We start from the raw sequence: 26,877 nt of genomic DNA on the forward strand, positions 1-26,877 counted from the left end.
ATAAATCGGCCATAGAACCAGTTCCAAGATTTTTTTGGTTCGTAGATAAGAAATACTTCCTTATTCAAAAGTTTCTATTGTTTCACTAGTTTTTTTTACGGTTCAAAAATTACCTGTAATGACTTCTCAAAGTCCATGAATAAATAACTTATGAATGGCTAAAACTACAGTTACTGGAGTTGGCTGAGGTAGGTAATGTACAATCTTGTACACGTTTGGTATAAGAAGACAATATCTGTAAAAGTAGGTTACTACATTATTGACATGAACAATTTATACAATTGTTGATTTGAATGTTATTGTTCTTGATTAACTAACATGGCGGCTCAATGGTCTAGGGGTATGATTCTCGCTTTGGGTGCGAGAGGTCCCGGGTTCAAATCCCGGTTGAGCCCAATTTTTTCATTTTTTTCATATTTCCCAATTAGTGATTCTATCACAATTGATATAATTTTATTCTATCATTATTAGCACCTACAAAATCCTTACTTTCATTAATACATGAAACATGTTACAAAAATATTATCTTCTCTACATAAGTTCAGTCAGTCACATCAGTTAATCTGTTATTGTGACTTCGGTTGGGGTTCTCGATTCGTGATGTTTATAAAACGTCACAAAATCGTGTTAGTCACAACATTTATAAATCAAGAGCGGCTCAGTTGATACTCATTCAATTAAATCGAAAAAAGCGTCATTTGAGTTGGTGCACTTTTGTTACAAATCGATTGAATCTGTTAGCATTGAAATTCTATGTTCGATGCAGTCGAAGAAGGCTGTTTTTGCTTTCTCATGACCAGGCAAAACGGCCTTCCTCGACTTCACGAATCCCGAGCACATAATTTTTATGATGCCGGAATTAATCGACCTGTCTTATGTTGACGCTTATTTCGATCAAATTCAATGAGTTTTCACTGAGATATTACAGTTTTAAAAAGACAAAAATGTGAAACAACCCAATAACAAAACAATAAGACAAAAAAATTGGAATAGTTATGATGTTTCTGTCTTTTCGATCAATTTCTTCTCCAAGAATTTGCATCTATTTGCTTTTTTCATTTCAAACTTTATACATAAACCAGAACAAACATTAAACACTCACCAAGTATACATCGCAGAACTCATAGTACAAAAAATTCTTCAGAGATGTAGTTGCCACATAAAAATCAAAATTCTCTAATCCACGGTTCACAGTATCCACCATGAACGTGAGCCTGCTGAGAATCCACTTATCCATCAATCCGAGATCCTTGACCTGCACTGCTGATAGTTCCTGTTCGTTCGAAACGTTGGTGAACCACAACCTGGTGAATTTTGTCGCCTGCCAAATTTTGTTGCAGAAGAGTTTGTTGGTGTAGCATTCGTTGACGTCGAAATTTATGAAGTGATCTTGAAAATAACAGATAGTCAAAATAGTGGTTTGCAACAGTGAAACTGAAGAAGCAGAATTAAAAAAACCTGTTATTTAGTAACGAAGATATCGAAGTGACCGACAGCTGAAAAGTATTTCATCTCAAAACACCGCAACACAGAATCCAACAGTAACAGTAACAAAGTAACATATTGCTGGTGTGAATTGTACAATATTTATTTGCAATGAATTCCTCTTTTACCTTTGTCTTGTATGTAAACACAAGTTGTATTATTATTATTATTTCCAATGAAAGTATTCATCCACCTCGAAATCTAATTCCCGGGCTAGATGTGAAGGTTTCAGCGCCGCCGGCCATTATTTCGTCTCGCACAAATGTTATATCCAGCTATTCGATATTATTTTTCGTCATTTCCACTCCGTCAAGTTACGACCGTTTTCCGGCGTCTGGCGCCGTGAAAATCGCACATTCGGAAAACCACTCATTTAAATAAATTTTTCCGAATCACGCTGATATTTTAAATGTGTGTGTTCCGCGCCATTTGTTCCGCCTCGAGAAGGTCGTTTCGACGGTGGAAAATGCTTATCGTGTACCCCGAAAATTTTCTTATTTTTCCGAGAAACGGAGAGATTCGATGAGAATGTGCAGCAGAAGGGGTGATATTTCGGGCGGAAAATAATTAACTGAAATATGGCCTGATTGATTTCATTTTGCTGAATAATGATGTCTACGTTGTGAAATAAATGCAGAGCTTCAGTTGCAAAAAAATAAATTAATATTTACTGGAAAAATTTCCGTCATCCGATAAGGTGGACTTTACTCAGTTGTTGGAGGCTTTGCAAGGTATGGGAGCTAATGGGAATGTTTACAGCATATTTAAATCATATTTGAACGGGGTAGTACATTGTGGAGTACCACAAGGTACGGTTTTTGTACCGATATTATATATTATTCATATAAATAACTTACTAACTTCGCAAACCTCCGACAAATACATCACCAGGACCACAATACTCGTCTACGCGCGTTTCGCCAAGTAAGTTGGCGTATTCAGGAGATGAAGAAAACTGTTCTTCTTGTCTCTTCATTTGTAAATTCATTTTCATCAAAATCAATGACATCCAGTTCAGCTTTGCTTGATTCTGTACTTCGAAGCCAGAAAAACGCCAGTCCAAATATATTGATTTCCAGATTGTATGTTGAAATAGATTTTATAATGAGAAAAAACCACTTGAGTTGAAAAATCGCCTGTTGGAAAATCGTCATTTGTGCTCTCAACGAAGGATCCAGTAATACTCGATAAAAATTATTATTTAAGAGTATATAGAGAGGAAATAGAAATTCAAAAACACAGGGATAATTTCAATAGAAAAGAGGAGGTAATGAACATTAATAAAAATCTAGCTACCTGTCTTTAAAGGTACACCAACAAGGTCAGGTAATCCATTTAGGAGAAATCACGCCACATCCACTAATGAAATAAAACCAGAGTCGAATACCAGCATCGTTAATGATGCATTCAGAACGATAGGTCTCGTGCACTGCGACCGTTACTACAGGCGTCTACCGCAGTAGTAGACGAAACGTCAGGCATAAAAACCTGCAGAACACGGTCAAAAAACCGGAAAATAGCTTTCATACTCAGGTATGTTATTAAAACTGAAGTACCACAATCAATGTGTTGAATACTTTCAAGAAAGAGTTCATTGAGTACAAGTTGAGAGGAATCAATACAAATTTGTTAATTAGTCTTTTAGTAACTACTAGATGGGCGAGTTGGGTGCCCTTGTTCATCATTCACTGCCTGAATCACTGTGTATGCTGTTTTTGGCGAGTGCATTGGCTTGGGATGTGGGGGTTAAGCAAACCAGCCATCGAATACCTGCTTTCACGTAGCCCCGCCGGATACGGGAGTGACAGAATCATTTGTCTCTACCGCTAGTTGCACACACACCGATTTTGGACGGCCGACTTTGTACCGGTCGTCCAAATTCCAATAGTGAACCAAATGTGGGAACGGGACCTGGCACAAACGCCGACCGGTGATCGTCGCCGGTAAAATACCGGTGAGCAGCCGTCCACTGCCACTGTATCGCCGGCAGTACCGGGAAGTAGTGGCGTACATGACTAAATACACTCTTGCATACTCACCGGTTTTTTCCAGTCTCGAATGCTCGGTGAAATTGTAGTTACTACGCATTAAGTTCGTTTTGGTAGTGCGTGCTAATTAAGACAACAAAGCAACTGATTGTTTGATCGATAAAAATCCGGTGAGTGTGCAAGCACCCGCTACCAATAAAATATCTGCCGATTTTATACTGGCCATCCAAAATCGGTGTGTGTGCAACTAGCGTACGGAACCTTCGAGATACCAGGCGACCTCTCGTCGTAGCATCGCCTAGTCACGGTAATGCGAAGCCCTGCCGTGATTGATCTTCTCGCCCTACCTACTCGTGGGACTTTTATGGACAGAGTAAACTTAAAAACTTCTTTCTGACGCTGAGTCTACAGAGGGGATGGATGTCTAGCTTACGACTGTAACTGACCTCTCTGTAGATTTAGATCAGGTACGAGTCTACAGAGGAGATGGATGTCGAGCTCACGACTCCAACTGAACTCTCTGTAAATTTAGATCGAGAGCGAGAGCTTCTCCACTCTCCAACCCCTGATCAAATAACTGAACCTAAACATGAGATTTGGTGGTGTAGCCATGAAACAACTGGCCAGGAAACGACCTCAAGAGTGGGGTACCTTATGAAACCGCCTTGAACCAAATTCTTTAGCAGCGTACGCAGAATCTGTCTCAGGTGAAGGAACAAACCCCTCATGAGCAGGTTAGCAAACGTTTGCGCCCCGCTGGGGACCGAATCAGGTTTTTAGAGTTCTGAAGAGCCGTACTCTTACCATCATCTGACCTGAAAGGCCACTCACCATACAGAATAATCGGCTTCGTTAAGAACCTTGCGGGTTGTGGTGGAGGGTCGAATACACCCACTCACTGTGGACCTAACCTAACTTAACCTAACTTCTATTACCCCAGGGGTGCACTACTGGTGCCCGAGATGGATTCTCACCTTCTTTCAACTAGTCTTGGGTGGGATCCCTCATCTTTCATCTTTACTGGCAGGCCTCCCTTGGTCAACTCTTGTTCGTTTCCGATCCCGACGCTATTAGAGCATTCGAGGGCTAGGGATTTTTCACTTTCATGTCTACATCTACAATGGAGTAAACCAGAAAAATCCGGAACCCAAGGCGTTAGCTACCGTGTCGAGGGGTGCGTGATCACACGGACGTGGTCGTGAACGGTGCTTCCGAGATAACGGGCGATCTCCCGGAATATAAAGCCTTACTGGCGTGAGCGGGGCTCTGCGCCAGCGGATCTAGATATTCCCTGGCTGCTCGTGGGGTATAAATGGAAGTGCAAAATAAACGAAATTTAACAGGAGAAATACCGGAAGCGTTTCAAAAGAAGGGTAAAAAAGAATACCCTCCAATAAAAGTTCAAACTGCAGAGATAGAAGAGGGCTCCACACCAGTAACAGAAACAGACAAAAGAAAAAGAGAGGTGTCCCCAGAGAAAACTGAGCAAGAAAAAGCAGAACTCTCACTAGAGGTGGAGAAAGAGTTCAAGACACTCAAAGACATAGCCAAGAAAATGGCAGAGGAGCTAGAAATGGTTAAAAAAGTCATCACGGAGATACCAAACACAAAAAAAGAAATAATGAAGGCCATTAATGAATTAGACGGCTACGTAAATAAAATGCCCAAAGCGATAGGAGTAATGGCGTAGGTGATGGAAGAACTTAACGCGGAGGAGAGGGCAGAGAAAAGGCAAAAGCCAGAATGTGTACCACAGATACAGACTATAAAGGAAACAAGGGGGATAGGCACTCAAACAGTGGACGATTAGGAGGAGAGAACTAATATGGTTAGTAAAATAGAAACAGAACTGGAGAAGGATCTGAACGAAGAAGATACAAGAGAACTTATGGAGATGCAATGGCCAGGGGAAGTTTTTCAGAAATGTAAAAGAAGCACAGATGTAGAACAGATAGAAGAAGGAAGGGTGGTCGTGATTATTATGAAACAAGGAGACATAAATATGGAAAAAACCACAACCGCCAGCGGTGTACCCGTCATTAGGTAATACAGTTTTTCCCCAATATTTCTCACATCAAATTCATGTATCAAATACTTACTTTTTATGTTGTGCGACAGCAACGTGAATCGTAGAGCATCCGATCCGCATTCAGGAATACCTTCAGGAAACATCTTCCTCTGTCCCTGAATAGCTCGATTGAGCTCGTCATCGGTAAGTACTCCGGATGTAAAACTGGCCTTCGATATTTTCTCCATACCCTGATGAAATTACATTAAGATTTAGTGACTCAATAGAAATAATAGATGTTTTATGCGCCACAAGGATCGATTATAGGGCTACTTCAATTAGCTAAGCATTTCATGAATCATACGTCACAGGGAAACTGACCAAATGAACTTCTTTGATAAGCCCGTACGTGTTGAAGTCAATGTAATTTTATTTGTAGTAAAAAAGTACTGAGTAATTTTTTTGCTGGTATCTTTTTGGCAACACTGTTTTTGACAGATCACGCGTGAATCATGACTTGTGTCATTGTCAAACTTACTCAGTTTGGTCTATAATTTAACCATGAATTGACTTACGAATGAACAACGCTTACAAATTATTGAATTTTATTATCAAAATTCTTGCTCGGTGAAGAAAGTGCATCGTGCATTTTTTCCAATTTATGGGCAGTTTACTGAGGATGCTATTTGGAAGCTTGTGACTAAATTTCGAACCCATTTTACATTATTGGACAATAAACCACTAATACGTATACGTAGAGTGAGGAGTGAAAAAAATATTGCGGCTGTATCCGCCAGTGTTCGTGATGACCGTGAAATATAGATTCACCGCCGTTCGCAGCATCTGGACCTCTGTTACTCCACTACGTGGGAAATTTTGCGAAAGGATTTGGGTGTGAAATCTTGTAAGATACAGCTGGTGCAAGAATTGAAGCCACACGACCTCCCACAACGTCTAACATTTGGTGATTAGGCGCTGGCAAAGTTGGAGGAAGATCCACATTTTTATCGAAAAATTGTGTTCAGCGACGAGGCTCATTTCTGGTTGAATGGCTACGTTAACAAGCATTGCAAGAGCTACCAATGCATCCCGAAAAAGTCACCGTTTGGTGTGGATTATGGGTCGATGGCATCATCGGGCGGTACTTCTTCAAATACTACAATGACCGGAACGTTACTGTGAATGGCGAGCGCTACCGTGTGATAATTGACGACTTTTTGTTGCCCAAAATGGAAGAATTGGACATGCCTGACATGTGTTTTCAACAAGACGGTGCCACATGCCACACGGCACGAGAAACAATGGACCAAAGTTACCTTTGATGAACAGTTTATCTCACGTTTGGGGTCCGTCAATTGGCTACCTAGAGCGTGTTTTAACGCCTTTGGATTATTTCTTGTGGGGTCATGTTAAGGCTCATGTCTACAGGGATAAACCAGCAACGACTGGCGCTCTGGAAGCCAATATTGAAGCATTTATACGTGAAATACCGGTCGATATCTTAAAGAGAGTGTGCCAAAATTGGGCCTTGCGCATGGGCCATCTAAAGCGGAGCGGTTAACTACATTTGCATGAAATCATCTTCAAACATTGAATTATATTGATCGATTCCAATAAAGATTTCATCAGTTTTTTCAAATTTTTTGTGTTGTTTCGAAAATCAAATCCTATACCTCTTAAAAAATCACCCATTATAAAGTCACTATTGAAATGTGAACAAGCTATTATAAATTATTTGGGGTTGCCAAACATACCTTCAATAGTATCATTGAATTAATTCGTTGGTAATAAAAAGAAACTGTATCCAATTATAGTTTCATATTTCATATTCATGGTAAAAATATCCTTTTCAGCGATAAGAAGGTAATTTTAGCAAAAAAGTAATCATACACGTATGATTTGGTTGTATTCGTGTTTTATTGTACTGTTTCTTATTTCTGCTACAATGTGCAAGACTGACGATTCTACTGAATGGAAATGATAAAGGATAAAGTTCAATTCAAACATTACAGATTGAGATACCATTACAGTAAGAAATAATGCCTTACGACGATTTTATTTGACAGAAACTAGTTTATTCGAATGGATATTACCAAAAATCATCTCTTTTTCATTTATGCCTTCAGTGGATATGACAGTTTTCATAATGACAGAGAAAATTATTTTATTGAAAATAAAATAGTTATTTATGTATCAAGGGAATTAGGAGGGCCTTAATTACCGATGGCAAAGTTTGCGTCCCGAGGGCCTCTGGCCCGAGGGACAGCAATTGCCTGAGGTTATTAAGGCTCATTAATTCCCGTGGTACATAGATAATTTTATTTCTGACCGATTTCAATAAAATTTTGTTCATTTTTGAAACGGAAAAATGTACCAATTCATTACCTTCCCGGTATATTTGAATCAGGTACCGTTGATTATAGTAGAGTTTTCTTGTTGCTAGGTTGTTGCTATGTTACTTGTTTATAAACAGAACTTTGTTATCAAGCTGTGTTTGCGGTGAAAACGTGTTTTCTACCCCAAATATAATGGAGGATATTTTGAAAAAAGCTGAACAAGCAAGAGAATCATTAATTCCATCGAAAAGTGAAGCCGCATACCAAAAAGAATACAAGATATATCTGGACTGGCTGACACGGAAAAATGTTATGCCAAAAGATGTCACTGAAACTGTATTTCTGGCATATTTTCAAGAACTGGTAAGGAATTTTCTATGTTTTTCGGTAGATTTGGTAGTAATTGTGTTTATTCGTTTCAGTCAGAAACGTATAGTCCGAATTCTTTATGGACTAAATGGTCAATGCTAAAATCGATGGTGACTATACATGAGAAACGAGATATCACTAAGTTCAATGAACTACAGGCTTTTTTGAAACGGAAGAGTAAGAGTTATAAGCCGAAAAAGTCTGCTGTTTTATCTCCTAAAGATGTTATCAGATTCCTAAAGGACGCTCCTAATGATATTAATTTATTGCATAAGGTAATTTTTTTCTTATTTTCCTTTTTGTGTGTATTTATTTCCTTTTTTTTGTTATAGGTTGTTTTGATTATGGGTTATTTTGGAGGATGCAGAAGTCAGGAACTTTTGAATATGAAGATATCGGATATAGAGGACCGGGATTCCGTTATGGTAGTGAACGTACCGGAAAGTAAAACTGGTGTATCGAAGAAATTTACAGTTGTAGATGAAAAAGAGTTCTCCGCTTTGCCTTTATTAAGACTTTATATGTCTTTGCGTCCTAAAGGTATTGAACGATTTTTTTTGAGCTTCCGACAAAATAAATGTACATCTCAGCCAATTGGAAAAAACATGTTTGGGAAAATCCCCAGCAAAATCGCAATGTATTTAGGATTGCCAAACTCATCTTCCTATACGGGACATTGCCTTCGTCGCACTTCTGCTACTGCTCTAGCCAATGCAGGAGCAACTATGACTAACTTAAAAAGACACGGAGGTTGGAAAAGTTCCACGGTGGCGGAGGGGTATTTGGAGGATAGCATCGAATTGAGAAATAAAACGGCGCGTATGTTGTCTACTTTGTCATCAGAAGAGGCAGGTACCTCGACTGTAGTGAACAGAAGCTCCAGCCATACAAAAGAAGAAATTGTTTCCAGTGGCGGAAGTAATTTTCAGGGAACATTTCAAAATTGTACATTTATTATTTGTAATGACGTGAATAAATAAAATATGGTTCAGTTTTCATTTCTATTTATTTTTACTTGTGAAAGGTAGAGGGAATTATAAAATCTATAATGTCCCAAGGGAGTTATGACCCTCTTTATTGATAGCGTAACTATAACGATATAAGCTTATAATATCCCGGTCAGAAATAAACAAATATTCATCAGAATTCACTTGGAACAGCTGAAACTTTCATGGTTGGAGTACCAGGTGGACAAGTACTCTTCAATGAAAGTATGAACAAACTGCGATTTGAACGTGTCATAGCATCAGCGTCAAAGAACAAGAGTGTGAAATGTTTCAGAGATATACTGAATTGAAAGCTTGGTTGAAAAAGGAAACCAACAGATATGTACTCGACACATATAAAACTAAATTTTTGTAACTATTTGTGGATTACACAATTACCTTCAGTCCCTGTCGAGTACCTAACGTCAATCTATATACTTAGCTTCATCGTACTCATGAGACCAAAGAGCCAGACACATGTGTCTGTGGTTAGTAATTTCTGAGTGCTTTGTCCATGAATTTTCTTTCCCATCTTGTATTACATTTTGGACCCAAACGTCTCACAGGTGGCTAAAACTGCCTTCATGGAGACGTTGTGTTGGTGAAAACTCTCCCCAGAGGCGATCTGAACTCCATCCATAACTACGACTAAATATTGCCAATCCTCGCACTTAGCTACATCGTACTGATGAGACCAAAGAGCCAGAAACACGTGTCTGCGATTAGCGATATTTGAGTGCATGACCTACAGAGGTCAGACCAGAGGCGGTTTGACCTCTGTAGCTGACTCCGTACATTTGTATTGTTTTCTGCAACTGAGCTACACTGTACTGACGAGACCAAAGAGCCTCAATGATTTCTTTGAGGTGCTTCAGCTCCATCATTATCATATCGACCAAAAACAAATGTAACGTTTGTGGTGCCATAGCTTTCATGTGAATATCTTATAGAAGGCCGTTGATCTATTCATTAATATATGGAAAGTTTTCCAAACAAAAACACAGATTGAAATAAATTATTTCTGAACGGATCCCTTTCATGTCTTCATGAAGTCGCACTGGGCCAGGCAAAAAATTGGGCTCAACCGGGATTTGAACCCGGGACCTCTCGCACCCAAAGCGAGAATCATACCCCTAGACCATTGAGCCGCCATATTTATATACTTGGTAAAATTCACTTTGTTGTAAACATTCTACACAAAACTTGATGTGCGAGGCAAATATACACTTTCACTTTAAGGCTAGCGTATCATTTGGTTCATAACGTTTGACCGACACGTTTCTAAGCGCCTTCAATATTGAACAGTCACTTGTGACATTCTTGTGTATAATTGCACATAGTGATTTTGGATTTGTCCTGTTTGTACCTCAAACCTCAAATAAATGAACGGCATTATACTTTTATTATATTTTATGTGTTTGAAAAATATCACTTACTGGATAAATTTAAAATTCATTATAATCAATGAATATCCATCTAGCGACTGATCCTACTCGACGGGACCGGCCTACTTTATAGTGGAAATGGTGGAAATTGTTGCCGTTTTTTCAAAACATAAAGAACTGTATTTCTTAAAACGAAAAATGATTAGAAGCGATGAAATTTTTGAGAAAACAGTTTTTGATTTTTATTCTTCCATTGATGATATAGTGCTATATACAATGCTATTCAAAGGGATCTCGTTGAGGGTGAGTGCCCTTGGTGGCTCATCGGTGTACAAACACTTTCTTGAACGTCTCCTGTTATCGAAAACCAGTGGTCGCCAACCTATTCAATGTGTTGAGCTACTTTGTTAATTTTGGAATAAACAGCGAGCTACCCACACGGAAGCCACGTAACGCAACGTAAATGAAATAATCCACAGTTAATTTATCATTATATGTATTTATTTTACTATTTAACTGGTAATACATAATACATAGGTATCTACTAATAATAAACTAATAACAAAATAACTAATATTACTAGTACGTACTTGTTCATAGCTACATTCCTACCTATGAATGTGTGTTTGAAAAATAAACACAAACTTTTATCCAGCCACAACGGCATGTCACGTATGATTTGAAAATAGTTAATAATAATAACAAAAAGTAACGCGCTATCATGAACATAAACATTGAAAAATGAAAAAGCACGTTCAATGAGAAAGCTGACACTCAGACTCATCGATATTTTTTTAATGTTTGCAGTATAATTTGATGCAGCCATTCGAATATAATTATCCAAATGTTCATCTGTAAGTCGATTGCGATATTTGTTCATAATAAACTTCATATTGGAAAAAGAAGATTCACACAAATGAGTTGAACTGAATAATGCTTTCACTTTCAAGGCAACACGGCATAGAACTGAATATTTGTCTTTACTTACAATAGGCCAGATACATTCAGTACTTGAGACTAACGATTTTGAGGCTGAATCATTTTGAAACTCAATGACTTCCATTTCTGTTGCAGCGATGTCTTCGCGAAAGTTCTGCATAACACAAGTTGCAAACTGTTGGATATCAATTTCCATAAAGGGTGAAACAACAAACTGCGCTACTAAAGCCATTTCATTGAAATCCTTAAAACGATTTTTGAAGTTATTCTTCAGGGTAGAAATTATTTCTACATGATATTTGTTGTCATAGAATTCTAATGGATTTTGAGATATTTTTTCTGAAAGAATAGGAAAATGCTTGGCATCGCTGTTAATTAGGTGTTGTTCCCAAAACTCCAGCTTTTTGATAAATGCTTTTATATCAGGAATCATTTCCGATAGTTCTTTGTCTCTCCCCTGAAGCAGCAAATTAAGTTCGTTTAATTTCTCTGTAATGTCCACGAGAAAACCAAAATCTCTAAGCCAGATTGAATTTTCTAGTTCCGGAGTCGGTTCATCGCGTTGTTTGAAAAATTGAACTATGCCAGATAGGACATCATTAAAACGTTTCAGCACCCGTCCTCTACTTAACCATCGGACTTCAGAGTGAAGGAGTAGGTCCCCGTATTGACAGTCAACTTCATCGGCCAAGGTTCTGAATAATCTTCTTTGTAACGCTTGAGCTCTAATCTTGTTCACAATTTTTACCACCAGTTTAATAACGTTGTTTAGTTTCAGGAAATTTCCACATAATGCTTGCTGATGGATAATGCAGTGGTAACAGAGAAATTGCGGAAAAGTTTCATCTTTACGACATAACGCCACCAGACCCTTATCACAACCCACCATAGCTGGAGCGCCATCGGTTGTCAAGCCTACCATTTTCGATATTGGAATTTTCTCGGAAGAAATAATATTTTTTAAATGAGAAAACAACTCATGTCCAGTAGTGTGTCCTTTCAGTGGAATGAACTTCAAAAGATCTTCTTTAATCGTAAAATCACTAAAAACCATCCTGACGAACACGGCCATCTGGGCAGTGTCAACGACATCTGTTGATTCATCCAGTTGAAGTGAAAAATAAACACAGTTATCTAAGTCAGTTCTTAACTGTGAAAAAATATCATTGATCATTACTTCTACACGTCTCATCACTGTATTAGCAGAAAGTTGCATAGATTTTATAGCTGAAACTTCAACGTCTTCATTTCTAAAGTTGACAAATAACGAATCAGCAGCTTCTAAAAACGCCTGTTTTATCATTTCCTCGTCTTCATAAGGTTTCTTTTTTTGTGCAATTATCAGCCTTATTTTTGTCGACTGTTCTTTAAAATATTGATTGTTGTCCAATTAACTGCTTTTTTAACTGTTTCAGTTTCTCTTTTCTGACGGCAGAATGTAGTGGGAATGATTTTTCAAAATTAGAATTTACAGTTTTATGATGTCTCTCAATATTTCCTTTTTTAGCAACGGAGACCGAAGTATTACATAACAAACACACATTTTTATCTTTAACTTCTGTAAAAAAGTACTGTTCTTCCCATTCCGAATGAAAGTGGTATGTCTTTACCTTCTTCCAACTGCTTGCCATAATATTATTTTTGTTGTTCTCTACTAACCCAACCGCTGGACGTTGGTTACGCGTTCAGTTTTAAACTAAACGCAAAGTCGCCGCGCCGTGCGTATTTATCCCGTTCAAAGCAATCCAGATCGTTCTCAAACACTAACGCGCTGGTCCGGCTGGTCGGTTCTAGCCGATTCTAGCTTGATGGCGTCAGCGGCAGATCGCTCACCGCAAAGTTGCCGCTGTTTATGTTTAATATTATGACAATTAGATTTTTTTGTGGAATTTTTGGAAGCTTCTCTGATTTTTGCAGTTTGTATTTTTTAAATTGAAATCGTTGTGAGAGCTACCATAATTGCCTCCGCGAGCTACCGGTAGCTGGCGATCGACAGGTTGGCGACCACTGTCGTAGACTATCCTCTTTTTATAACACGTGACCATCCAATTAAAAAAAGAGCGATTTGGTTACGCAAAAACAAAGAAGAACAGACCTCGAAACATGGCAATTTCTCAGTGTTATTATCTCCATTCGAGTTTGAAGGCCATGGTAGTTTGAAATTGCATCCTGGCTTCTTCAGAGGTTTATTCATCTTCACCGGTGAATCATCAAGATGATTGAACCTCTGAAGTAGCTGGCGAAGCGTTAGGATGCAGTTCCAAACTACGACAGCATTCAAACCCTTCAGTAACACTGAAAATCTCTTCCGCGGAAGCCTTTAACCAATGTGACAATTTCTGCTGATCGTTCAAATCGTGGGGCATCAACTTTTCGAACCTTTTGGCCTTTCCAATACGTTTTAAACCATCAGAAACCGCTAAGGAACTGAAGCCCGGTTCTTTCGTTATCTCAGGCACCGTTTGTGATGGGGTCAGTCTCCACCAGGGTCTCCAAATCTTCGTTCTGGATTAATGTAGGTCAACCATTTTGAGGCTCATCTTCGAGGCTGAAATCTACGGAACGAAATTTTGCAAATCTTCCAATAGAAGAGCTCAGAACTCTTGTATCACTAATCAATCTTTCATACAGAAATGGCAGGTTTCCATACTTTCTAAAATTGTCGATAGTGATTCCTTTATATAGATTATCCTTCAAATTATCGACCAATATCTTATTCCTACTATTGCAAAAATAATTGAAAAACTAGTTAAGAAAAGACTCAATGAATTTCTCCTTCGCCATAACATTATGAGGAAAAATCAATTTGGATTCCAGAGCAACAAGAGCACACAAGATGCAATATTCTCATTCCTTTTTGAGGTTTTGATGTGTATTCCGATATGTGTGGAGATGCTGCTGCAGCAGTGTTTTGTGACCTTACAAAAGGTCAGAAAAATTAAAAGTAAAATTTCCACCGGCTTTTATGCAGTGAGGGTTATTGCTAGAGAACTGGGAGTTTATACTGCGAAAACAGGTACGGTATACCTTTTTGGGGTGTGTGTAGCCTTAATTTGCTGGAGTTTGTATTTGTATTACAGAAGATACTTGTGCAAAGCTAAACCTCATACAGGCAACTGTTTATAGATAAAAAAAATTGACGGTTGTAACTCTTTTTATTTTGGAGACAGTGTGTTTAATTGAGAAACATCTTGTGAAAGTTGAGGTTACCACTATACAACTCGTCAGAGCATGCAGAAAAATTACCTATCCCTTGTAACTCTCTGACGGACTCCTTATTTTACAACTGTGTGAAGATGTATAACCATCTGCTGAGTTACACTAAAGAGATAAATATTGATACCAATCAGTACAGAAAAATTATTAAAGAAATTTTGAGTAGTAGACCCTATTGCAGTTTGACTGAGTTCTATACCGATCATTTTTAACTTAGCATGTTTTATGTGTATGTATGTTTCAACCATTGTTTGTATTTTTTCATTCAGAAAGTTCCAAATCTGCTGAAACTGCAGCATTGTCTGGAGAGAAATTGGAAAGAAAAAAATACCAAAATCTTGGAAACAACTATCTGTTTCATCCAGTAGCGGTTGAAACTTTTGGTGTTTATGGCCCGGAGTCTCTGTTATTCGTTCATGAACTTGGAAGGAGAATAGGCCAAGCAACGAAAGATCGCCATTCTACCTCTTTTTTGATAGAAAGAATTAGTATTGCTATTCAACATGGCAATGCTGCTTCAGTACTTGGAACTATTCCTCCTTCACATAATTTTGATGAGATCATGCATTGCCCCAATTTCGGTACGGAACTGAAACCTCTTCGAAAGAAGCCGAGATTTGTGGATATTCATCAGTCTCCTATCAAGGTTAATTCACAAGTGATTGATCCACCTTTTTCTTTTTCAGTGCGGTCAGTGGACTCAGGTCATTCTTGCCCCCCAAATATGAGTTGCAGTCCTCGTAGAACTGGTTTCCTTTCAGTGGAAGAGATTCATGAAGCAAGAGCCGAATCGATCCCTCTACGAAACCCTTCTTCACTTGGAAGGATCGATCGCAGCTTGAGAAATGGTTCTTATGGAGATTCTGTGAAACATGTTCTTCCTTACGAATCAGTATATAGTTGTCCTGAAAAATCTAGAAAAGAAAATTGGATTGGATAATTCAGGAAACACTTGCTACATGAATAGCATTTTACAAGTGTTGTTCATGACGAAGAATTTCAAGAACGAAGTTTTAATGATGAACGAGAACGGAAATGTTTCCTACTTATTCATCAAACTCAAACACCTGTTCATGCAGCTGCAGTTTCGTAAGAATGTATCATCTTTCCCTCCAACCGATTTCCTGGAGTCTTTGAAGTCCAGTAGATACTCGTCAGGACAACAAGAGGATTGTTCTGAATTCTTGGGGTTCTTGTTGAATACTCTTCGTGAGCAAAACAATAGCAAAATCAATACTCCTGACCGCTCTGGACTGAATGATTCCGTACATCGTACGTCTTGTGTTTGTAAATTTTTTGCTGGAAAAATCCTCACTTGTTTACTTTGTGGTAAATGTTCAAGAAGTACCGAAAACTTATGTGAATTTCTGGAACTTCATCTAGCTTTTCCTTAATGACTAATAACCAGTCCGTGCAAAGCTTATTGTTAAATCATCTGAAAATGGAATTTTTAACAGTTGATGATCGACTGTATTGTCAAACATGCGCCAAACTAACTGACTCTTATAAGGAAACAAGTATAGGTGAGGCACCAGTCAATCTAATAATAACACTGATGATTTTCAAACAAGACTCAACCTCTAACGGAAGCAAGAAACTATTTGGAAGGTTCGAAATAGATGAAAATTTCAACCTAGCAGACCACTATTATAATATTCATGCAGTCATTGTTCACTGTGGTTCTGGCGTTGAATTTGGTCATTATTACGCCTTGGTCAAAGAAGAAACGGACTGGTTTAAGTTTGACGATAGTCGTGTCACGAAGTGTTCTGGCGATGCATTGAATTTATTGTAACCCCTGGAGACACCCTACATTTTGTTTTATAAGAGAGAGGACATTGTAAGATCAAGATCTTCAGATGATGTGGTACTGCAGGTTTTTCCGGGTTTTCCTGCAGCTGAAAAAGCAAATGCGCCACTGGAATCAATGAAGTTGCCCCGGAGCGCCAATTAATTTTTATTGTTGTTTTTATTTTATTTTTATCGTTGTTTTAATAAAATGTTTACATTATATTTTATCTATATTTTTATATGCATAGGACATTTATGTATTCTTTTATATTCAATCAGTAACTTTGTCAACAAGATTTTTTCTTTATACAATAAAGTATATATAATAATGATAATAATAAAAACTTCCAACAGTGCGTTCATTAACACTAGAACTGTCAAATGTCTGGTTAATTTTTCGGCCTGTTATGGTAGCGCTTTGGTTTAATTTGAATTCGTAGAGAAAAATTGGCCAAAAATCGCTTAACGACATCATATAAGCTGAAAAGAAGCAAAAAAATGAAACTTGGAAAAAAATAACAGTATCAGTGTATAGACTACTAAATTTTCTATCATCCAGTATATACCACAAGATAATAGAATAATTATTCAATGAGTTGTGGAGCTGAATTCATTACATTTTGTACTACAAAACTCTCACCAATTGCAAAAAACTGGGCTCAACCGGGATTTGAACCCGGGACCTCTCGCACCCAAAGCGAGAATCATACCCCTAGACCATTGAGCCGCTATATTTGTTTATTTAACAATTTTCTTCTGGTTATAAATAATCCACACACAGCATAATAAACCAGTCGAGATTGACACACTTTCACTTCACGGCTAGCTAGCTAGCCAGCCACTCAGTTCTTATATCATACAAGGTTAACCCAAAATGTTTCGGTTGGAGTTATTCTATTATACGTCATACTATTGAATAGAAAAGTTACTTAGGTGTGTTGATTTGACATGGGATGACCATGCAACATTCAACTACACAGTGATATAAAATATTGGTCGAATCAGGCTTTTCAGAAGCAGCGGTTGACTTTCTGTTTGTATAACCTTCCAGAATTTTGAAAATGAACAATGCTAAATTAATACAGAATCTGATAAAGTGTAAGGGCAAAATGAAGCGTATACCCTGTATTATATAAACCACTGAGGAGTCCAATTAGTTAGTAACTTGTGGTATTCATTTCATGTCTTATTCAGTTTTGCCTACAAATACATAATTATAAATATTCAACAACTGATATATAGCAGTAAAATTGTAAAATCTCATACAATTCATAATATGAAATATTTTAAAGACGAAAGTAATGAAAGTCATGAAATTATGAAACAACAAAATTTAATTGGCCCTCCGGAGCGACTTCATTAATTCCAGTGGCGCATTTGCTTTTTCAGCTGCAGGAAAACCCGGAAAAACCTGCAGCACCACATCGTCTGAAGATCTTGATCTGCCAATGTTCTTTCTTTTATTAAATAAAATGTAGGGTGTCTCCATAGCCTCCAAACTTAAACCAGTCCGTTTCGTCTTTGACCAAAGCGTGATAATGACCAGATTCAACGCTAGAACCACAGAGAACAATGACTGCATGAAGATCATAATAGTGGTCTGCTAGATTGAAGTGTTCATCTATTTCGAACCTTCGTAAGAGTTTGGTGCTTCCGTCAGAGGTTGAGTCATGTTTGAAGATCATCAGTGATTGACTGGTGTTCAGCTATACTTGTTTTCTTATAATAGTCAGTTAGTTTGTCGCATGTTTGGCAATACAGTTGATCATCACCCATTAACAGTTCCATTTTCAGATGATTTAACAATAAGCTTCGCACGGACTGGTTAGCAGTCATATTAGGAAACGCCAGTTGAAGTTCCAGAAATTCACATACATTTTCGCTACCTCTTGAACATTTACTACAAAGTAAACATGTGGGGATTATTTCACCAAAAGATGTACAAACACAAGTCGAAATAGACTGTACGAAATCATTCAATCCGGAGCAGCCAGGAGTATTGATTCTGCTATTGTTTTGCTCATGCAACTGCATGAACAATTGTTCGAGTTTGGTGAATAAGTAGGAAACATTCTCGTTCTCGTTCATCGCAAAACCCTCGTTCTTGAAATTCTTTGTCATGAACAACACTTGTAAAATGCTATTCATGTAACAAGTATTTCCTAAATCATCTGATCCAATTTTCTTCTCAAGTTTGTGGAGATGAAATTGTGAGTTATAGTTTATGAAATTACTATGGATCTTCATCAAGTAACGGCCGAATTAATGAGAAAATCTTCTCAAGATTTACAGAACAACTGTCTACTGATTCGTAAGGACGAACGTGTTTCACAGAATCTGCATCAGAACCATTTCTCAAGCTGCAATCGAACCTTCCAAGTGATGAAGGGTTTCGCAGAGGGATCGATTCAGCTCTTGCTTCATGAAGCTCTTCTACAAATTGAATTATTAATGAAAAAAAAGGGATATTTCTATACCAAGCTTTCTTCAGATAGTTAAAGGTATGGAAAATGAACTTTTTCCGTTTTCAAAACTGAAAAAAATCACTTGTGAACAACACTTCGATTGTAAACAATTATAACACACACACCAAGAGAATGAAATGTTCAGATGTCATATTCGATAGTTTACATGAATACATATTTAGGTTAGGTTCATAGTTCCGTTTTCAACATCTATCCTTTGCACAATGACAATCATGTATGATCCATTTAAGCAGAGCTATTTGGAATACACTTATTACCGGCTGAAATAATATATGCGGATTCTTTGAGTTTTCTTGTTTTTTCATCAGGTTCATTGGTGACAATTTTTGTTTCACTCCACTTTATAGTGTGATCACCACTTGATTGTAGAATATGCCCTGTCCGATTCTCTTGTCTCTCTCTATGTTGAAACACTGCTTGTTTTGGATTTATCATACATGGTTATATTTTCAATTTGGCATAACTCTGAAAACACTATACAACCCAGTTCGTTACCCCCGACAGAGGATGTAGCCAAATAACAAACTCAAAGAGTTTACTTGCAAATTCAACAATAGAAAAATGATGCTTTTATACTTCCTGAAAAGAAGGGTTGGAAAGAAATATTTGAAATCAATCACAATGACGATTATGGCTGAATGGCTGAATGACAGTTGAAACTCTCGATTGTAGATGATTGACAGTTCACGGTTGATGAAGTTTATAAATTATTGTGTTTAAGATGATCGACAATCAAATACGGTAATTGTACTTGTTTGATATTATTGGATTTTAGTTGGGCCTTTGACACAATCAGTCATAAACTATTATTGAGAATTTTATCTTATATAGGTCTCGTCGATAGTGCTGTCTCGCTCTTTGGATCATTTTGGAAAATAGTCAGCAAAAGGTCAATATACACGGAGTTGAATCCTAATATATTTCATCAAACCGTGGTGTTCCTCAAGGGTCGAATTTAGTCAAGAGTCTTCAGTACTGCAAAATACACCTATATGCTGATGACACTCAAATTCATTATAGCTTTCATTCACAACTGACTGATACTGCTTGTTGTCGAATAAATGAATATCTCAAAGCTTTCACAGGGGCCACTGTCTCATTATTAATAATAGTAAATTCAATGTTATTGTTTTCAGCTCCAAAATAAGTCGCAGTACTGTACTCAATGATTTTGATGTTAGTATAAATGAAACTTCTCTCACAACTGTTCAAGAAGCAAAAAGTCTGGGTGTTCTCCTAGATGCCGATCTCAGATTTGAAAAACACGTGAATATACTCTTACAACGTGCATATTTCATGTTGATGATACGGTCAAAGACATTTCTTTTCATTGAGGTTGAGAACAATATTAGGTGAGGCAACAGTTCTTTCAAATTTCAATTATGCAGATGTGCTCTTTGGTCCAAGTTTAACTAGTCAGTATAAATCAAACCTTCAAAAAGTTCAAAATTATGCTTAAAGTTGATCTATGGGATAACGAGACGTCAAAGAATTCCACACAAACTTAAAACTGTTGGCTGGTTGAATATGAGTAATAGAGGAGTTCTTCATTCTGCAGTACTCTTCCATAAAGTCATACTGACCAAAACCCCAACATATCTGCATTGAAAAATTACTCACCGGACAGATGGTCACAGCCTCAATGTCAGAAATAAAGGTTTATTAACGCCTCCCAGTTTTCGACTTGAACTTTTCAGATGAAGTTTCAGTTATCAAGTTTGCGCAATCTATAATAATATTCCTGAAATAATCAAAAAGAGTGGTCTTCAGCGATTCCAAATCAGATTTAAAAAATATTTATTTGAAACTCAGTGATCTATTTTATTATTATTCTTATCATACCATGCCTTGATTACAGTAGAACGGAGTATTTTATAATGATGCTCTTCACCGCAGCGACTTTTTGAGGTTAAGTGGAAGAGCAATTTAAAACGATTTATCGTTATAAAAATTGAACTTCGCCTTTTGCTTCCAACTTGTTCTTATTTTTGTCCATACTGTTCATTAACTGTTGAACCTTATTAGTTGTAAACAATAAAGACATTTATTATTATTATCAATAGTTTAAACTGTCTGACAAATACGTAAGTTTATAAAAAACTGACTGCCGTTGCAACTGTCAATTATGCAGCCCTTCAGCGTCTCCATATATTCCTCTCTCTACCCAATCGATCTTCCGGCCGATTGAACAGCGGGAATTGAACGACGTGACAATGAAAACCTACCTCCAAAGTGATCCCCCTGATGACGTCCTCGGGCGCCACGACGTTCCCCACGCTCTTCGACATCTTCCTGCCGTGGGCGTCGCAAACGACACCGTGCAGAAGGACCTTATCGAATGGAAGCCTGCCCGTCAGCTGCGTGCCTAGCATCACCATGCGGGCCACCCAGAAGAAGAGGATGTCGTGGCCGGTTTCCATCATGGAGAGTGGGTAGTGTTTGGAGAGGTCTTCGGTCTGCGGGGGAAGATATGAGATATGTGAGTTGAGAATACTGATAATAATATACAGAACAAGCACTTTTCCTGGTCTCCAGAAATGCAATACTCTCTTGGTGGTGTATTGCATTTCTGGGGATTGGGAACAGTGCTCATTTTGAATTTATTCTACCCCACAGATTCCAGTTTAACCTGTTGATATACAGGGTGTTTTATGAGAATAAAGCTTAAAGTGAATATCGCTTTAGGAGAATTACTGATTTAATAGTAATTTGTTCAATAAAGTCACACTACTAATATTGTTTTTATCATTAATAATGGAGAATGAAGTAAGTACGGCTACTTCTACACAAACATTAGTCACGAACAAAAATTAGTTCAGTAAAAGTATTATCGTTTTTAAATTTTCTTCGATAAAGAAAAATTTTTAAATAACTTTATCGTTTTATGGTTTTGTCCCTGCTGTTTCCAAAAATACAGGGTGTAACTGAATAAGTGTAAAACATTTAAGGAGGTGATTCCTCATCGAAAAAAAGATAGGATCTTTCATATAAAGAAACTAAATTGGAGCATCCCTTGTTAAGATACAGCCCCTTAACGGGGTACATAAAATTTGTATAACAATTTTTTTCACAAGCACTGGAAAAGTTACAACATTGAAATCAACCTGACGTTTTGTACTACCAAAATGACACTTAGCCAGTAATTTATTTGGTTTACTCCATGGTTATAAGGGGTGGAAAAGGCAACCCCTAAAATTTATTTCCAGAGTAACTTTTTGTCTTATTATTTGTTTACCATTCAAAAATTTTAATTGCTCAATTGTCGATGAAACAAATGAAAATAAGAATTTTTCAATTTTCCCCAACGAATATCTCTTCTAAAACCATAAAACTATTACTCCAACAAGTGGAAAAATATGCGTTTTATGTTAATTCGCAACTAGCAGAAATTGACTGATGAAGGTATAGTCAATTAAAGAATGTAACCGTATCGAAGCTATTTTTCGGGTTTGTTGGTCATGGTCGTCAGATTTTTGCCTGCCATTCCGTCTGCAACTGCGTATATATTTTCAACTGCTAGAATTGTCCTCAGTTTGAGTCTCCGATTTCATTCCATTGGTGGTAGGCATGGCTTCGCTTCTATGAGTAGAAATAAAAGACCTCATTTCACGAGTGTAATTGAGTATAGGTAGCCAGGATTTATTGATGGTAATTTCCTGTTCCTGTTCTTTTGATGTTCTTCTTTAAATTCTTGGATAAAAGCTGTGGGTTCTATCCCCTAGAGCCGGTTCATACGGTGTCCCAAAATGTGTCAGGTATCAAAAAGTCGCCAGCTGAAAAAAAGCGCCAACAAAATAAGGTAGCGTGTAATACGTAGCGCGAAAAACTTCGCCGAAAAAATACATGTATATTCTGCATTTATCTTGATATTTGTTGTTAGAAAATACTTTATTATCTAGAAAGGTATGTTACTGACAAATTGTTGAGAATGTTGGAATCAAAAATGAATAGTAAGTATAATACAACATAAAAACATTATAAAAATAAATGTTAACGCAATAATGGAAAATTCTAAAATATAGTTGAAATTTTGTTGATGAATTATAAAAATCGTAAATGAGGATATTGAAAATATGAAATGAAATTATTTCAATATAAAAATGAGCCACATAATTTGGGCATTGTACTAAATATAAAGAGATGATTAGGTACATTAAAAACTCAACTCAGTTTAATTTTTTGATCTGGTACCATAACCTTGTCAGTCGACTGTTCCTTTGATATCTTTAGAGCCGCAGCTATCTTGATTAACTTCACTTTGCGGTTATCCAAAATTATTTCATTGACTTCTTTTGTTTTTAGAAGTGCATCGTCCTTGGTGCTCATTTTACCTCGTTCAAACTCAGAAAACCACTTCAGTGGATTATCCTGTTGCAAAGTCCAAATAATGTTTAACAAGCTAAGCCTTGGCTTCAACAGTACTCATTTACGTCAAAAAGCAATGTTTTATGGAGACTTGAAATTCCTATTCATTTATTTTCTTTAAACTTACAAAATGTTCTATCCCACAAAGCTGTGAAATTTGTAAATGTTACTTTTGAAGCTCGAGGTTAATTACAAATAGCGCCATCTATGTGTTAGCCTACGAACCCTCCTATATATTGATATGTTTGTATATTTATAACAATTTTCACATTTTTCACTTTATGAGTTCAATTCAAGCACGTTTTACTACACGGAAGTTCCATCAGTAATTTTCTACGAGACGTTTTCTAGCGCGATATCCAACCTTATTTTGTCGGCGACATTTTTTTGCAATATAAACTGAGCAACGCAAAAACAATTTCAACCGAGAGAAAGAGAGATTTAACATCAATGACGACTGGCTACCTGCACTAAATAACACTCGTGAAGACAATCCGTTGTCTCATCACCTTTAATAATGTCTGTCGCAGTCGTAGACGAATCATCGGACATAAAACCTGTCTACAAACCCAGAAAACAGCTTTGACTGAGGCATAGTTAATTGAAAAACAGCGAAGAATTGCCGACGGATGATTTTCTTCGGACTGACAACGGTGATTGAAAAAATAGATTAATGTGAATGAATTGTACCGCTTCTGGCCATCCGAAAGAAGAAAAGGGTTGAAGAGCGGAAGAAAACCATGTATCCAGCACGTCTTCGTCCTGCGTAGCGATTACATCGTCTTCTCCGGCATCAAGTTGCCTAGATGCTTTTCGGCAGGCTTCCTGTTGGTTTTTCGCGGCCACCCACACCTTTTTCTCCGGTTCGTTACGGACTTGACACGAGTAGGCCGGAATCTGGTGACCCCACCACAGCTGTCTCGATATGCACCAATCTCTGAAATGATAATGAAATTGTATTTTACGTTATATGTCCGGTGGATGGCGTTGTTTTACGGAATATAAACGAGTATTGTAATATTACCCAACGCACATGTATCGTATGATATTTCATTTTACTCTGGAAAAACAAATGTGCCACTGGAATCAATGAAGTCGCCCCGGAGCGCCAATTAATTTTTATTGTTGTTTTTATTTTTATCGTTGTTTTCGCAATTAAACAACACTTTCACTCTGTCTTTATAACATTTCATAAATAAACTGAATAACAATTTTTATTTGCCAGTTTGAATTGAAACTACCAATTTTACTCAATCAAAATATTCGAAAAATGCAGTTAGTAATCTATTACAATATTTTTCATTTACTTAAGTCGATCATTGAAGCCTCTCATTGGTTACAATGGAAATAATGAATCGCCATTTTGCTATGCTCCAACGAATCGTTCACATGTTTATGGCCCTTCAGCTTTAGAGTTTATTGTATAAGTTTGAAAATGTCCGTATAGGACGAAACTGCAGTAACGTTAGTTACAAATAAAAGTGGTGAAAAACATAGAAAGTTTCATTTCTCTTTTCTTCTTTCCGAAAGAACGTTCCCTGCCAGTGATCGTCGATAGATATCTCCTGAATATTTTCACCATCAACGCTGGTGTTTCCCAGGGAGCCATATTGTATATCAACGACTTATTCAACGACTTATTGGAAAAAACCAAGAATCCACCACCCTTAGAATGAAAGTGACTGATTTCAAAAAATGCAGTTTGTGGTAAATGAGCAAGAAAGTCTTCGAAAAATTATAGTATTGAATAAATCTCAATATAACTCTTCTGTGTTCCGACGCATAAGATCGATTTTTAGCAGATTTATGGATTAGCCTTTTGAGTACACCGTGACCAAGTGATTTTGTATTTATAATATTTTTAATATATATTTTGACATTAAATATTAAGTAGTTTCAAATTAAGTCACTATTGTAAAATTATTTTTGAACTTTTTGAGAATTTTTATGAGTTAGGTCTGTTTATGACGCATATTGGAGAGCATTCTGTTGACATAATAAATAATAAGTCATTGTTGTACATTGTATTACTATTATTATTATTATAAGTGTTTACAACAGTCTTAATAACTTTTCATTCAAACCTCATCATTAATGAGGTTGTAGTAACTAATTGCCACTTTTGACTAGCAAATAACAAATTATTTTAGAAACGTAGTCTTTGATTACCCGTAATTCACATTATGCTTACAAACTAAAAAATCTGATGTTTAATCAATTTAGCAAACATAGTGATTGAAAATCACATAAAAGAGTTACTTTCGCAAATTTTAAATTAAAATTCACATACTTTGATAACAAAACAAAATATATCTTTAAACTTGTTAATGAAGAATAACGTTCAAAGTCAAAACTCTTGATAACTGAGAATCACATGAAAGAGTTACAATTTTAAACAGAAAATAAAAATCACATCCTAATATAACATAACAAAAAATATCTTTTTAATTAGTCATTAATAACGACGAGTAAGATTTGTTGTAAAAACTTTGTTTTAATAGGTTTTTTTTACTCATTTTTAAATAAAGATTGTTGAAAAGCAGCGTAAATATTTATCTCAATTCTTTTCGAATTCAGTTTTTTAAGTTCCAATTGTTGTGTCGGCATTTTCTTTCTTTTGTTTCTGACGTTGAGTTTTTCAAAATCATCTTTGTAATAGATCAGAAATGGTTCTTCTTTCGTAAACGTCAGCAATTTAATATTATTCCAGTTACACGTTTCCCTATCTTCATTTTCTGAGAAGTTGTACATATACATGAAGTTGTAGATTACATATAATCAGGATTTTTGCATGAATTTGTTTGGATCACACATTTCAGAAATACCATAGAGTTCATCGGTTGGAAATTTGTAGTTAACAATGAACTATTTTTAAAATACGTTTCTGTGGTCGTTCTGAATCTTCATGGTATTTTCGTTGCGATTACCCCAAGCGATTATTCCGTATTGTTAACATACTCTCATTGAGTGTGTTTCATCTCCTGAATACGCTTTTGAGATTGGTGGAACGCGCGTCGAGAAGAGTATTGCATTTCTAGTGTTTGGGAACAGTGCTTGTTCTAGATTCATTCTACGCCAGAGGTTCCAGTTCCCCTATTGATTACTTTCTTTTGGATAACTTGAAATCTTTCAACACTTTGGGGTTCAGACTGCCTACTTTCTAACTGATTAGTTGGTCTCGTGTCTTCTTCCTAATTACCTGAAATTCTTAATTTCTCTGAAATATCACAACGTTTGAATATTCCGTGTTTCTTTGCATTAAACTGAATTTGTTTACCGAGAATCAAGAACACAAAGGATCTTTCTGGAAGGGCCTCAAAGCTCTTTGTAGCGGCGTGTTACAACATGTTAACGCGGTCTTTCATATTTGAATATTGTAAAGACGACAGTTGTATACTCGAGCGACGACGAATTTCATTTGAACGTTTGAGAGAACAATTTAATAAATATGAATTATTTCGCAGGGGGACTTATACAAGTGATAAACGTTTACATAAACTCATTCACAAATAGAGATGACAAG

General features: G+C 36.9%; 2 protein-coding genes and 3 non-coding genes across 5 annotated transcripts in view; 2 read left to right on the plus strand and 3 right to left on the minus strand.

The window, feature by feature from the left end:
- LOC111504951 (valine--tRNA ligase) overlaps positions 1 to 26,877 on the minus strand; it is a 73,007-nt gene that overhangs the window by 10,753 nt on the left and 35,377 nt on the right. The window contains exons 9-12 of the mRNA XM_074176866.1: positions 24,045 to 24,291; positions 21,215 to 21,445; positions 5,573 to 5,732; positions 1,103 to 1,389 (exon numbers count right to left, since the gene is read on the minus strand). Coding sequence (XP_074032967.1) covers positions 1,103 to 1,389; positions 5,573 to 5,732; positions 21,215 to 21,445; positions 24,045 to 24,291 — 925 coding nt within the window. The remainder of the gene's footprint in view (positions 1 to 1,102; positions 1,390 to 5,572; positions 5,733 to 21,214; positions 21,446 to 24,044; positions 24,292 to 26,877) is intronic.
- On the plus strand, positions 324 to 395 carry TRNAP-UGG (transfer RNA proline (anticodon UGG)). Its single transcript has one exon. It is a non-coding gene; the product is annotated as a tRNA-Pro (tRNA).
- LOC141482899 (uncharacterized) lies at positions 7,660 to 9,315 on the plus strand. Its single transcript, XM_074176868.1, has 3 exons — positions 7,660 to 8,180; positions 8,240 to 8,461; positions 8,519 to 9,315. Exons 1-3 carry the CDS (start codon positions 8,010 to 8,012, stop codon positions 9,164 to 9,166), a joined length of 1,041 nt encoding a protein of 346 aa, XP_074032969.1. The 5' UTR covers positions 7,660 to 8,009; the 3' UTR covers positions 9,167 to 9,315.
- TRNAP-UGG (transfer RNA proline (anticodon UGG)) lies at positions 10,249 to 10,320 on the minus strand. The gene has a single exon. It is a non-coding gene; the product is annotated as a tRNA-Pro (tRNA).
- TRNAP-UGG (transfer RNA proline (anticodon UGG)) lies at positions 17,159 to 17,230 on the minus strand. Its single transcript has one exon. It is a non-coding gene; the product is annotated as a tRNA-Pro (tRNA).

Source organism: Leptinotarsa decemlineata, unplaced genomic scaffold, assembly GCF_025532065.1.
Source record: "Leptinotarsa decemlineata unplaced genomic scaffold, Ldec_3_MD MMD2_tig00002082_RagTag_RagTag, whole genome shotgun sequence".
NCBI lineage: Eukaryota > Metazoa > Arthropoda > Insecta > Coleoptera > Chrysomelidae > Leptinotarsa > Leptinotarsa decemlineata.